Raw genomic sequence first — 14,167 nt, 5'->3', positions numbered from 1 at the left:
TCCTATGCCCCACAAATAACCCAGAGACACATTTTAAATAAAAGCACACATTCTACTCATGTAAAAACACGCTGATTCCCGGACCGTCTGCGGGCCGGATTTAGAAGGCGATTGGGCCAGATCCGGCCCCTGGGCCTTAGTTTGCCTACCCATGGCTCAGAGCAACAACATCTGGTGATCTTAGAAAAGGGCTTCAAACAATTCCTCTTCCATAGTACCTCCCATTTTCTGCCTCTGACTTTGAGGGAGGCAGAGGCAGGAGCCACATGGCACCATCATTTGATCCCACAATGGCACCTAGTATTTTGCAGTCAGCTTTAAAGAGGACACTTGTTTCTCTCATCTCAGGAATTCTCTAAGACAAGCAGGACAGCAATATTCCAGAAACATTTTTTCCAATGTTTGCATGCACCTTATTGGTTCAGGGTAATTGTGAGGGCAGTATCATCAACCCACACATCAGACTTTGCTGTTGTGAACATCTCTTAAAACCATCATAGTTGAAAAACAAATATTGTAAAATAAAATGCATCAACAAATTACATCCATCATCTCTCCAAACGTAAGTCACACACTTTGATCCCATTATGGTAATGGGAAAAAAGATTAAATACATCCCTCATATTAAAAGCAAGTGAAATTGGCAGTGTTCTTTAACTAGCTGAAGCCCTAGGTTAAATTGCAAGTCCACTCTGTAAGGCTAGAATAATTTGAGAACGATGATATTTTGGTTTTGTCCAGTAGAGAAAGAATGTTGGTGGAAGAATTGTTTTGCTTGTCCCAATCTTTACTGAAAACAGGGTAAGAATGTTCATTATTTTCACTTCTAAAGTACATCTAAAACAGCTTGTACCCTTTTCTTTCCTCTAACAAGGTTATAAAATATTGGACGCAATTATATTGATGAGCAATGGAAACACATCAAGTCAACTAGTCACCTGCCAAATAGAGTCTTTAACCTCTTCAGTGGGCAGTGGAATCACCAGAAGATTCTGAAGAATAAATGCAGCCTGCAAAAGAAAAATCAAACATCAACAGTGCCACCTGGCTGCAGCTAAATAATTGAAGACAAGAAGGCTGTTTCAGATATACACTATTATAATCAAAAGTAATGTTCAGGCCGCTTTCACCTTCTATTTTAAGGAATTCAGAAGCTATTTGGATTTTGATTACTCAGTGAGTCATTTTTTAAAAAATCAAATGTTATGCTGTCTTGTCAAGTTGAGGGAGGGGGAAGTGCCATTTTATTTTTAGGATAAATTTTCACTGAGGACAAAGCATGAATAGCTGAAACATCCATTACACAGAAAATACACAACTGCATGTACTTGACTTATTTTTAGTATAATTTTCTTTAATTGCTAAGGTTTTCTGAAAATTGATTTCTGCATATTACTTTCTTTTCTATCATGTCTAACCTTGTTTGTTTACATAGTGCAGAAACAGTAGGCTTCCACTGTGTTGGGAAAAATTATGATAATTCATGTTTGTTCCTCTACGTTTCAGTGAAGATGTCTGTTTTGAATCACAAAATAAAGAAGTGTGACCAATAGCTGAAGAGCTTCTTTAATGAAATTTTAAAAAGAAAACGCCAAAACATTCAGCATAATAAATTCTACCTGACGTATCTAAAAATGCCATTATAACAGCAGGAATTTTGCTCTTTTTTGAAGTGACCATCAATGTAGGTTATAGGTGATATTTAACTAACCCCTCTCCTCCTGTGTGTGCCCCACAGCATCACCAGATATACTCCAGAGGGCTGGGAGAACCCCCATAAGAGATTTAGGGGAGTGGGGTGGGAGGAGGAGAGGGGTGAGAATGATTCGTCATTCCATATGTTCACCATAGCGCTACAGCAGCTACACTGAATCCAACCCTATGAAGTGTCTTAAGCCAATCGGGGAACATGGTACTTTTAGTCACTGCTTCCAGGCACACCCAAACAAAGCACGCTTTCTACCACTTTGCCTTCGCATGCCTAGATACACTCTAAATAGTGTTAGAATGGTGGTCTCTCAGAAAGAGAACCAACACTATGCAATATTGTACTTCAAAGGGGATGAACAAGACTGTCCTGGCCCCCGTCCAAAACCAGGCAACAGAGGTGTTTACTTGTACATAGAGAAGTAAACTTTTATTATGGCAGTCCAACAGAACAAATTATGCATCTACGAAAGAGCAGAATCTAGCCCTGGTGCTCTTATAGGGTCGATGAATAGTTTCCCCATCTTCCTGCCAAGCTTTAAACAGATGTGGAGAAGGATTGGCCACTTGTGCAACTTACTGTCTCTGCAAGCATGCCACCCTCCCTTCATTGAGGGAGATGAGTCTCCACTTTTGATGTGCCATCTCTCCTTGGGAGAGATCTTCGGAACCATTCTGTTACAGAAGCCTGAACTCTGTTCCTCCATCATCCTCCACAGTCTGGGAAGGGGCAGCCCCTGGGTCTCCCTCCTTTGAATTCTGGGTGCAGGGTGGGGGTGCTTCATCAAGCAGGCTCTGTTGCACCCATCTTCCTTTTTGACTCCCCATCCTCAAGTGCTCCAGATCAGAATCAGAGCGCCCAGGGTGGACCATGACACTGACAGAGGGAGAACTGTTCAAACTCAGTTTAAAAGTCTAAATGTGAACCTGCCCTAGTTTCACCTAAATTGTATTTCGGTTTCAGATGACAAAAGCAGAAAATATCTGTGTACGCAATCTTGTTTTGCTGATGTTGGGTATTTCTTCCTCCTCTTCATAATCTTCAGTACTCAATACACAGGCTCAAATGGGGAGTGTGAAGGAAGAGATGATACACATTTATTGGATTCCATGCAATTTTACAAGCACATCAAAGTTATCTCGAAGTTTCCACAATAAGAAAATTACAGAACAAGTCAAATAGTGCTTGTTCCGAGAAAGTGACGTAAATGATTGCAACCTTGTATCCACTTATCTTAGACTAAGTGCTATTGAACTCAATGAGAGTCACTTTTGAGTAGACACCTAAAGGAGTGTGCTATAAGAGAACTTGAGAGAACTATTAAAAAAAAACCATTTTACAGGGAACAGAATTTACATACCTCTCTTCGGACCATGCTGCATTCAGACTGGTCCAGCAGGATGTTAATCACCGTTCCCCACAAGCCTCCTGATATGTTCTGGCAGCTTTCAGCCAACGCGAAGCAGCCTACTTCGAGGGATGTAAGTGCTGATCCTATGGCGAGGGAGGTGAACTTTACCTAGAATTAACGAAAATCAAAACCATTTACACATTAAAATCCAACTTTTCTCTAACCTCCACATTGCATTTTAGACCACGTTCCCCACCATTTAGAAGTTTCTTGAAAAACTGCAAATTGATTCTTAAAACCAATCATCTGGTTTTAAAACATTTTGCCTCAAGACTGTTATGGAATATTTTTAATAAAAAGTTAGGTCACAAAGACCTAACAGTTTATGGAAATGTAAAACTTGCTTGTAAAAGTATGTAGGACAAGCAAAGTTTCAAAAGGTACAATACGGTAATGTTTGATACAGTAATAGTAATGCATGTAAGGTGAACACAAAACCATTCATTCATTTACTGAATCGGTAAGACTAATAAAAAAAAACACCCCACACCTTTGTCCTGTCTTCCTTTTCCTCCATACTATTGTTAAAATAGCATGGGGGAAAATCTGTTTCTTGACTGAATTATTCTGAGATCAAGAAGGAAAGATAGCACCCTTCATTCAAGAAACTGCTGAACAGTGACTACTGTCCAATTATATTTTAGATAATCATTCTAGTATAGCATCCAATATGCCCATGGATACATTTTATGGTGCCCTTGAGGTTCCCACCCCTTCCTCTGCTGAAATTACATTTGAGAGCCGAATCCTCTTGTAGCCAACAGAATATGCCATGGTGTCTGTTTCACTGTTGTGCATGTGCAGTGTCCATGAGTTTCCCCAGTTTGCAAATGCACCCATGAGCCTTAAAAGGTTGGCGACCCTGATTTAAGACCTAATGTCAACTTGTACCATCCCCAAAACTTGCAAAGAATTCTAAGAACATAACTGCTCAAAACAGAGCTCTCAGATGTTTTACCAGATGGGCGTCTCCACCCCCATCATTCAGCCCAGATCCAGGTCCAGCGCCAAGGGCCTTCTGGAGGTTCCCTCACTGCGAGAAGTGAGGTTACAGGGAACCAGGCAAAGGGCCTTCTCGGTAGTGGCACCCGCCCTGTGGAACGCCCTCCCAGCAGATGTCAAGGCAATAAACAACTATTTCACTTTTAAAAGACAACTGAAGGCGGCCCTGTGTAGGGAAGTTTTTAAAGTTTGACGCTTTATTGTTTTTAATATTCGGTTGGAAGCCACCCAGAGTTGGCGGGGTAGAAATAATAAAATTATTATTGTTATTGTTGTTGTTGTTGTTGTTATTATTATTATTATTATTATTATTATTATTATTATTATTATTTATCATCATCATCATCATTTCAATAGAATTTGGGGGGGGTGTTTTTTTTGAGGGGGGTAGAAAAACTGAACAACTGTGGATGCATAGATGCATTGCTATGTGTAAGAAAATGGAATGCCTGGTTTTTCTTCCCACAAACGGGAGATTACTATGCTTAGGAAGAATGGATGAGGAGCAAATGACACTGCCATCTGCGAGAGGTGGCTGGCTTATCCTGCAGCAAAATATGCAAAATTCCTTTTGGCAGAAATAGGCAATGTATTATAGCAGAAAAGGTGAAAGAGGCTTTTGTTCTGCAGTTCATGTTTCTCATATTGATCTTTGCACTGAAAGGCAAAAGAAGCTGTTAACAGCAGCTATTCTCTTGAATGCCAACTTAGTTTATAAGTAGCTAAGGTACTGTTGGAACGGAAGAAATTATTTCACCTCTGCCCTCCCCACTTTTCTTGTCTCTTCAAAAAAAAATATTGCTATGAAAAATTGATATTTTCCTCTGCTGTCATCTCCCTTTTCTCCCATGTTCAATTTACCCAGGGGACAAATGTTTCAAGAAGCAAAATGTACAGCCTTTAGCCTTCATTACCCATTGTTGTTATCCTCCAGGGTTGAGCAATTTGTTAAGCGCCAAAAGCCGCATCAAAAATACTACAGGTGCCAGAGGATGAAAGAAAGCTTATATGAGTTAACTATTAGCTGTGTACAATTAACAAGTTTGCATACAGTGTTCATTAATACTGACAGATGCCATAATACAGCTTGTCAACATGTTGCAATTATTCAGTCAAGTCCTTTGGGCATCTTTACAAGTGGGACTTGGGAGACCTGCTGTAGTACAGGTGAGTGTACAACTGGTTGTGAAGCTCCTTGGTGTCAGCTTCCTACTATAACAGTTCACGTTGAAACCACAAAGTAATTCCAGTCACCAAACAGCTACCCCAACCTTCAAGTAGGAAGAATCCAGAGGGAGAGAAGTATAGTGGGGGAAAATTTAATGGTTTGAATGTCGTCCTTGACGTAAATCAGTTCCCCTACCCCCTGCTATACAGGAGGAGAGTTGGACATGAGACAAAGCAGGATGGGTGCAACACTACTTGTACTCCAGTGGAAGCAATGCATGGAATTTTCTCCCAATTTTAGCACAGCGCAATACACCTTCCCTGCCAAGGCTCTTATGATTCCAGAGGGCAGAGCATTTCACTCTGTACTGAGCATCCACTAAATCACCACAGAACTGCTGGGACAATCTTCACCTGCCTCCACACCTCCAAGGTTGGGAGGAAAGTTGGCTGCTCAAACTTGCCAGGCAGCAATGGTACACTTGCCATGAAAAATGCAGAACTGACCTTGTGAGGATTGGACAACATCATCATATTTGTGGTATTGCAAGCATGAAACAACAGTGAGAGTTTTACTGACCTCTGGATCTCTGTCTACCCATAATGGAATCAGCCAAGCCAAGCCTTGCCGAGAAACAACTTGTTCTTCGCTGTTATATGGCAAGAACCAGAGAGGTATCCAGTCCTAAAAGATAAACAGATGAATCCTTAACCTTAAGGTAGCCTTCATATTACACAATCTAGTTATTATTTATTCCAGCATTTAACATTGTGCATTAGTGTACACTTTTAAGGTACTACCCACAATAAGGAGCAAAGACAGGAGACTCTATCCCAATGGTAAGGGCACCATAAGATACAGTAAGGCCATGTGTAATCTGATAATGATATCTTGGAAGGAAATTAAATAAATAGTCCTCAATTGCTACTTGTTGGTTACAATGCAGAATTTTCATTTGACACACAACTACCTATTCAAAGTTTAAACCTGTCTGAGCCACATGAATGCCAAGAGTCATTTGAGCTGCTCGGGCTGAAAAGTCACTGCTGAACAGACTAGATTGGAAATACAATTTCATGCCAAGGGAAGAGTAGAAAATTGCAAGGAGCTGAAATGCTCAGCTGCTCTAGCCTAACTTCCTCCAGTATAGGAGTGACATTGCAGTGGGAAACAATTTTCTTGTTATTTATTCCAAGTCTTAATTGGGATCTCAATATTTATTTCTTGGGGGTTGAGGAGCTAGACCCCTACCAGGCCATGTAGGGGTTGGAAAACACCAGGGTTTCCCAAACTTGGGTTTACAGCTGTTTTTGGACTACAGTTCCCTTCATTCCTGACCACTGGTCCTGCCAGCTAGGGATGATGGGAGCTGTAGTCGAAAAACAGCTGGAGACCCAAGTTTGGGAAACCCTGTACTAGTTTCCAAGGTTTACCCTTTCCTACTTCCACTCCAGTGGATTTTAGTATAGGGCAAAGAACACATAAACTACGTATATTAAACAAGTTGTGCCCCACATTCTATAAATGAATATTAATATCACCAAGTATATAATCAAACCATCTTCTGAAAAACATTTTTAATACACTGATTCTTCTCCTCCCTACAACTGTTATGGCCTCACTTGGATGCTACTGAAGCAACACATTCCTGTCTGGAAACTAAGGATGGTTTTTTGTTCCATGAACGCACTTGTATACAGCTTGAAGAAGCAAAGGTTGACCACGGTGCTCATGTTAACACTCAGACTTACAATTGTTTACCAAGGACCCCAATAACAAATGCACCCATTGAAATGCAAATCTGCTATCACAGAGTACTGGTGGTGCACAGAGTTGACAGCTAATTAGAACTGTCAGTAACTGCACGTTATCCGAGTAGCTTAAGCTAAGAGACAAGGGCCGCTGTTATTCCTCTTACCGCATTTGGAGCCTGAGACATCATTTCATGGGACAAGTGAAGCAAACAAAGGATGGCGCTCTTTGTGACACCTTTCCCCATGAAAGACATGGCATTTCCTCCCCATTCAACATAAAAAGATGAGATGACCTGGAAAGAAAAACACAGAACGGCAGCTTAACCGCAAACTACATTCTGATGCATGTAAGCTGAATTGCAGATGTGAGTCAATGGCACCCACAAAGACAACAGGTTTTTAACTTCACTAAATAGACACTTTCCCATGCCGTTTTCAAGAGCAGTTTTATAAGCAGACATTTCTAAATCCTGTTCCTGTGTCAAGCAACTCTCGTTCACACTTTATAATCTATCTCTTATCATCTATCTCTTTCTTCTGGATCGGTAATTCCCCCATCTTACTATTACATTCAACAAGCCTCCACCAAAAGAAGCAGAATTGTAACAAAGTAAGGTCAGCATATGCAGGGGGTAGGGAAATCTATTACCTAAGTCAGATAATATTACGATATCTATGGCTGTCTCGGGCACAAACATAATGAAGCAGTATGTAAGGTTCTGGCAAGATAAAGACTACAATTCTGTTGCTAGTTATGGAAAGAGTGAACTACATATGTTTAGTGTAGGAGTACTGCACTTCAAATCTGTATTTCTTATGAGAAGCTTGATATTGCTTCTTGGCTAGATACTTCGGCAAGAGACTAGAAGGTTATTTTCATGACAAAATCCGGTTGTTTCATTTCTAGCTCGGCATCACACACACTGCACTAAGTAATTTAGGGTTTCAATAATTTTTAGACTATTTGTGGATTGTACAAATATAATACAGAGACGCTCATTAATTTTTGTCATTTTGGGGATATGCAAAGTAAACACAGAAATCTGCTTTTAAAGAGATTAAAAGCCTGTAGTACAAAAGCAGAAGCAGTCACCATCTGTTCAGTGACCATTTCAGATGGGAAGCTGTGTAAGAGCTACTAGCTTTCTTTGAAAGAAATACAAAGCAGACCAAAAAAACCCACCCCTCAATTAAATGGCTCCAATTTCAGAAGCCACTCTACACTGAGATCTCATCTGATTTAGTCACCAATTAGAGATGCATCACGGCATCCCATCCCATTTTTAATTTATGTAATCAGCCATCAGCAGGACTTCCACATCTGCACTCCGTTCGGTGGTAACAATTACGTAAAAGGCCAGCCCTTTCTAGAAACAGCCCTGTTATTAGCCAACAATGACATTTTAAGAGCTGAATTTAGAAAGAAAAGCAGAAGTCTATTAAATAATATTTTATTTATACATCAAAGTGACATAGAATCCAAAATCAGATTTAAACTCCCACTTCTTCCCCATTTTACCACAACAAATTATCAAAAAACATTAACACGTTTGTTACATAATGACAGTAATGGCAACATTTCTGACCTAAAGGAACTCTTGCTTCATAATGAAAACCTCCAAAAGAGTTTGGAGACCTAAGAGACTAAGGAAGCCCACATGCTTTATTCTATTGCATTACTTACAAACTTCTGCCTAGCTTTAAATGCCAGAAGAACTGCTGTGGCAAAAAGACATCAAAAGGAAGCTACAACCAGCTTTTATTGCTTCTTATCCATGGGTTTATCTATCGTCTTTCAAATGAAACCTAACAGCTTTATTGTATAATGAAATGAAATATTCTTTGCTGAACAGTATGTCAATATGGATTGCAAGAAGAGAAAACCTATCCATTCTGAAGGAAATCAGCCCTGAGTGCTCACTGGAAGGACAGATCCTGAAGCTGAGGCTCCAATACTTTGGCCACCTCATGAGAAGAGAAGACTCCCTGGAAAAGACCCTGATGTTGGGAACGATGGAGGGCACAAGGAGAAGGGGATGGCAGAGGACGAGATGGTTGGACAGCGTTCTCGAAGCCACCAGGATGAGTTTAACCAAACTGCAGGAGGTAATGGAAGACAGGAGTGCCTGGCATGCTCTGGTCCATGGGGTCACGAAGAGACAGACACAACTAAACAACTAAACAACAAATGTAAATATAAACGAGTTCATTCAAAAGTTGTCCCATCAGTGCTGTTTGTGGGTGAGCAGGTGGGTGATGGCAATTGTAGTTCTTCTAGCTTGCAAAACTTCCTTGCCTGTTGGTATCTTTCCTGCCAAGAGTTCACAGTCCATCCTGTGGTTTTTCTCCCTAGCCCCACTTCCTCAAGTTCTACATCTTATCTTGCAATACTTGCTGCACTGATGCCTTTTTGAATAAACACATACTTTCCCAATAGCTTTACAGTGTGGGGAGTTTCATGGGGAGGAAAATAACCCATGATCCTATGCCTGGATGTCACACTAAGCCAGGGATTTATTGCTTCCAAAGGAACAAAGCAGCAGCCTCCTATGTAATCATTATAAGCTATGATTATATAACAGTATTTTTAGAAGTTCCATATCCATTAGTAAAAAAAAAAATAGACGTGAACGCATAGGCTTGGATCCAGGCTTCCTGTGAGCAAAACTTTGCTTATAGCGTAAACCCACTGAACATGTGTTGAGGAGGGGGTGCTGGTCATAAAATCAATCCTTCCTCTTGAGCTTCCAGTAAAGCCGCTCTGAAGGACTTGAGTGGGAGCATCTACTGGATCTTACTTGCTGCCACAAACAGAAGCAGCCCTTCCATTTGTGGAAAGGGCATTATGGATCCAACCCACTGCATTCTGCTTACTGCTCGCATTGAGATCTGTATTCATAATTCACTAACCTCAAGAAGCCCTGCTAAGTATTTCTTACAAATGGCGAATGGCTCCATTGTAACAGAGTACGAACTCCAGCCTGGGAGTGCAGTGACATGAACCATGCCTCTTAATGTTCTTTCCAGAGAAGGTAATCCATAGAAATGGGGGGCATCTGTTACTCGTAAATACTGCAGAAGTTTAAGAGCAAGTTCTGTTCGGAAATAGCCAGTAAGCTCTAGGTCTTTCCTGCAACGAAATGTAAGATTCAAGGTTCTAGCATTATATATTAATTAATTAGTTTACTCACTGGATAGCAACAGTGACTGTTTAAATCTATAGTTCATATAATTTAAGTTCAGATACACTAATGTACTAGAAGAAGAAAGGGGGCATGCAAAGGAGGTAGATATGAATGATGGCAGACTATGAAAGCCTCACCATATTGTGGCATTTTATGTTGCTGGATATAACAGGGACCTCACTATAACTGAGAAAATGCTTGAAGAAGCTGGAGAGATGTCCAGCCAATACATGGCGGCAGAATCTCCAGAGCTTCAGCCCTGGCATTAAGTAATGTATGTACTGATCCACAAATAATAACTCCTACTTGCAAACAGTGGGAGAAGAGGAGAAAAAGCAGACCACAAAACAAGAGTTCTGTAGCTTGCATTCACGCAGAAGGTGCTTAAGTGCTACAAGAATATTACAAGCCAACACATTGGCGCGCTCTTCCTTCTAATAGTCATGAGCAGACACCTTACTGTCCAATCTTCACTTTCGTCAGGACATCATCCTGCCTGTGAGCCTTAAGGCATGCAGTTGACTGCAAACATGTTGGCCAAGTTCAAAAAGTCTTTCTTACTTTTCATCAAAGCTCTGGCCCCTAAATCATCAGTTCAGGCCAACAGTTTTCAACCTGTGTTCCAGAGAGCCCCAGGGTTCCTCAATGGAAAGATCAGAAACAGCTGACAAAACTTATTTATGTAACAAAGATACACCTTGCTCTTCAGTGTGAGAAACCCTCAAAATATGGCTTACAAAGAATCAAAACAGAACAGAAATAATAAAAAAGCAGCAGTAGCAAACAACCAGCATACATTAAAAGTCAGCACAACACAAAGCTAAATAGGGGGAAAAAAATCAGGGCTGCTTCAAGTGGGGTCACCACTGAAATGATACCTGCCAGTCTAATGGACCTTGATGGAGAACCAGAATAAAGTAAATCCAAAGCAGAAATCAGGCAGGCGGCAGCAGCAGCAGAAATGTGTTGGATGTGTTTTAGGGGTCACTCCCAGTTCAGTACTTAGGCCCAGCTGGCCATGGGAAGTGACTGCACATTTCATAAAATGCTTTGGGGTCTCTTCTTCCCCCCACATCCCAAGCATCTCAATAGGTCAAGGTGGATCCTGCATGCATGTCAAATACTCTTCTTCACAAACATGTAACCTTCCAGTAAAAATGAAAGTTGGCGCTAACAGAATTTTGGAAAAAGAAACCAAATGTGGGGGGGGGGTGTCCACATTCCATGCAGCATGACCAACACCTGATATATTAAACTACCTCTCCATGCTATATAGCAACAATGTTTTTAAGAATAAAATGTCTTATGGATAACTCTTTTATGCTGTACCTGTCAGTAGCAGACATGAAGCTGAGCAGAAGTGTATTCAAGAAAGCAATCAATTCTTTCTGCAGTTGTTGCCTGACAGCAGTCTTTAGGTCATCTATTTCATCTTGTTGCTGGGATTCTGGCTGCACTACAAGATCGAGTAGAGACTTTGGATTCTGCAGAGAAGATCAGTGAAATGTTATCAGAGCAGGTATTTCATTATTTATTCTGCACCAGAGCTGGGGAATCGGACTGTCATACAGAGGAGCATTTCAAACTATGTTTTACCTAAAGAAAATAGTGATAATGAACTGTCCAAAACAAACTGAGGAATAATTAAAGTTGTTCCATTTCCAGTAAGGCATAAATTTCAAATAACTAGAAGGTGGCAAGACTCCTGGCACAGACAGAGAAGATTAGAGTGGCTTATCACCTGGAACAGCTTCTAGGGACATCACTTTCCTGACACAACAGGTATCTTATTTGGGGTGGGGGGAAGAGATCTTCTTTTTATGATATAAAAACTTTTCTGTTACGCATTCACTGCAAGATGCTCAAGTATCTTGCCAATTCTATAGTACACATATCATATTTCCCCAGAACTTAAAACTGCAACATTTTGTTGCTGGGCATATGCACTCTGTCCCCTAATTTGTATCTGTGTTGGGACTGTTTTGTAGAATACGATTGTGCAGCCTGAGCAACAGAATGGCTTTGCTGCTGTATCTGCACCATCCAAGCTCCCCACCAGTTCCTCTATTGCTTACCAGCAGAGACACTCAGCAAAGGGAAGCCAGGTGATGTCACCTGCTACTGAGCTTCTCTCTTTCCTGCTGTTCGAACCAGATGAATGAAAGAAGTTGCCTTAGACCAAGTCAGACTATTGGTCCCTCCAGCCAAGTGCAGGCAAATTCTCAAGGTGTACCACAGAGGCATTTCACGCCACTGTTACCTGATCTTTTCCAGCTTCATCTGGAGATGCCAGGCACCTTTCAAACCTGAGAATGTTTGCCTCTAGCACTGCGCTGGTCACCATGTGTAACTTGTTAGAAAATTAAACTGTGCCATTGAAGTCCGGAAATATGCTGGTAGCTGGAGCAGCTGAGGATCCAGCAGATTGTTAGCCAGGTGAGCTCCACTGCCCTTGATGACATGCCTTGTTTCAGAAGTATATAAAGACAGACATCTCTATCTCATCTAAACTCCCTCCAGTGTAGTAGATTAGGAAGGTTGGATTGTTCTGCCTGCTCCCCAATTAAAAAAATCAGTTGTTAGTCAGGGTCTTACATGCTTTAGGATTACATCCAGGATCCATTTTAGATGTTCTACATCTGACATAATCTTCTGTTCCTTAAGAAACTTGTTTAGGAAACATACAATGTCAATCAAGAGTTTCTCATCCTCTGAAGAAGCTGGAAGCACCTGAAGAAACCTTCAGTATAAGCAAGAATTTAGCATTATCACAGGTGTATCACAAGCTTTGACTGATATTCCCCATTCCATCTTTCAAGCTTGAATTATAAAGATACACTCAGATATGTGAAGAAAGCTAGCAGTAACATACAGATGGTAAGTGAAAATGCTCAGCACGAAATGCCGGCATGCAAATGTTAAAACTCGTTTTGACGCATTATGAGCTGCAGTTTCAAAATTTCATGCCATCCATGTGACAGTTTAGCAGAGGAGAAAGCAAACCATCCACCCCTTTGTCTTCTTTCTCATTTCATGTTCTATCCCACTGTCTCTGTGAGATACCGCTATGTGCACTGATAGACAGACCTGGAGACACCACCAACAACAACAACCATCTAACTGCCCAAGGATCTACTTGCGTCCAATAGGCTGGCAGGAGGGGCACAAGGTTGAAGGGGGAAGGAGAAAAGGGGCAAGCCACTCACTGCTCAGCCCAAGCCATTAATGCAAGCTGAGCTCCAATTATCTGCCGGGGGCTCTGATTAGGTTAGTACTGTACAGGGATGAGAAAGCAGCCAATGAAACGGAATTCATTAGCTGGGGGGAATTTGTCAGATGTGGGGGCAGCTGATTACTATTTTTTAATAGTAGATATTATGGGCAGAGAAAGAGGACCGTGACTCAGTCGCATGTGCCTCATTCTATCCTTAGTCAGGCTATGAATCTCCCCCTCCGCTTGCTGCTAAACACAGATGGGTTTACCACTTTAAAGGATATTTATTCCAGTGCCAAATGCTTAGAAGGACTCCAAAGAGTCTGGATATCTTTGAAACTTTCAAAGCCAAATCTACTGTGACAGGCGGCTTTGTAGCCAGTTATGCACCTTGCACTTACACACTGACCTGCTGAATGCTGTTTGCCAAGCCAAGCACTTCAAAGTGGCCCCACAAGGGCCACTGCTGCAGATTAATGCCAGCCTGTCATTCAGAATGTAAAAATTCATTCTCGTGACGGCGGCCCGAACTTCCCTGTGGGACACGGCTCGAATGATGGAATTAAGACAATCTTGCAGCCCACTGGTTGCATGAGTTATCTTCAGGGTAATAATATCCTCCGAGGAGAGCTTTAATGTGTCTGGAAATCTGAAATGAAAAAGGAAATCAGCTGATTGTTGAGGATTTCTTTTTTTACAAGAGACTACTGAATGAAGCAAAACAA

At 41.2% G+C, this 14,167-nt stretch overlaps 1 protein-coding gene across 3 annotated transcripts in view; it reads right to left on the bottom strand.

Moving 5' to 3' along the window:
• The window catches only part of RTTN (rotatin), a 92,192-nt gene that overhangs the window by 46,893 nt on the left and 31,132 nt on the right, over positions 1-14,167 (bottom strand). For all 3 annotated transcript variants that reach the window (XM_082235256.1, XM_082235257.1, XM_082235258.1), the window contains exons 25-32: positions 13,852-14,091; positions 12,824-12,968; positions 11,558-11,712; positions 9,954-10,173; positions 7,208-7,336; positions 5,869-5,973; positions 3,069-3,227; positions 939-1,010 (exon numbers count right to left, since the gene is read on the bottom strand). In XM_082235256.1, coding sequence (XP_082091382.1) covers positions 939-1,010; positions 3,069-3,227; positions 5,869-5,973; positions 7,208-7,336; positions 9,954-10,173; positions 11,558-11,712; positions 12,824-12,968; positions 13,852-14,091 — 1,225 coding nt within the window. The remainder of the gene's footprint in view (positions 1-938; positions 1,011-3,068; positions 3,228-5,868; positions 5,974-7,207; positions 7,337-9,953; positions 10,174-11,557; positions 11,713-12,823; positions 12,969-13,851; positions 14,092-14,167) is intronic.

The sequence above is a fragment of the Podarcis vaucheri genome, assembly GCF_965113315.1.
Source record: "Podarcis vaucheri genome assembly, chromosome: 8".
Classification (NCBI taxonomy): Eukaryota; Metazoa; Chordata; class Lepidosauria; order Squamata; family Lacertidae; genus Podarcis; species Podarcis vaucheri.
This window is presented reverse-complemented; position numbering and strand designations above follow the sequence as displayed.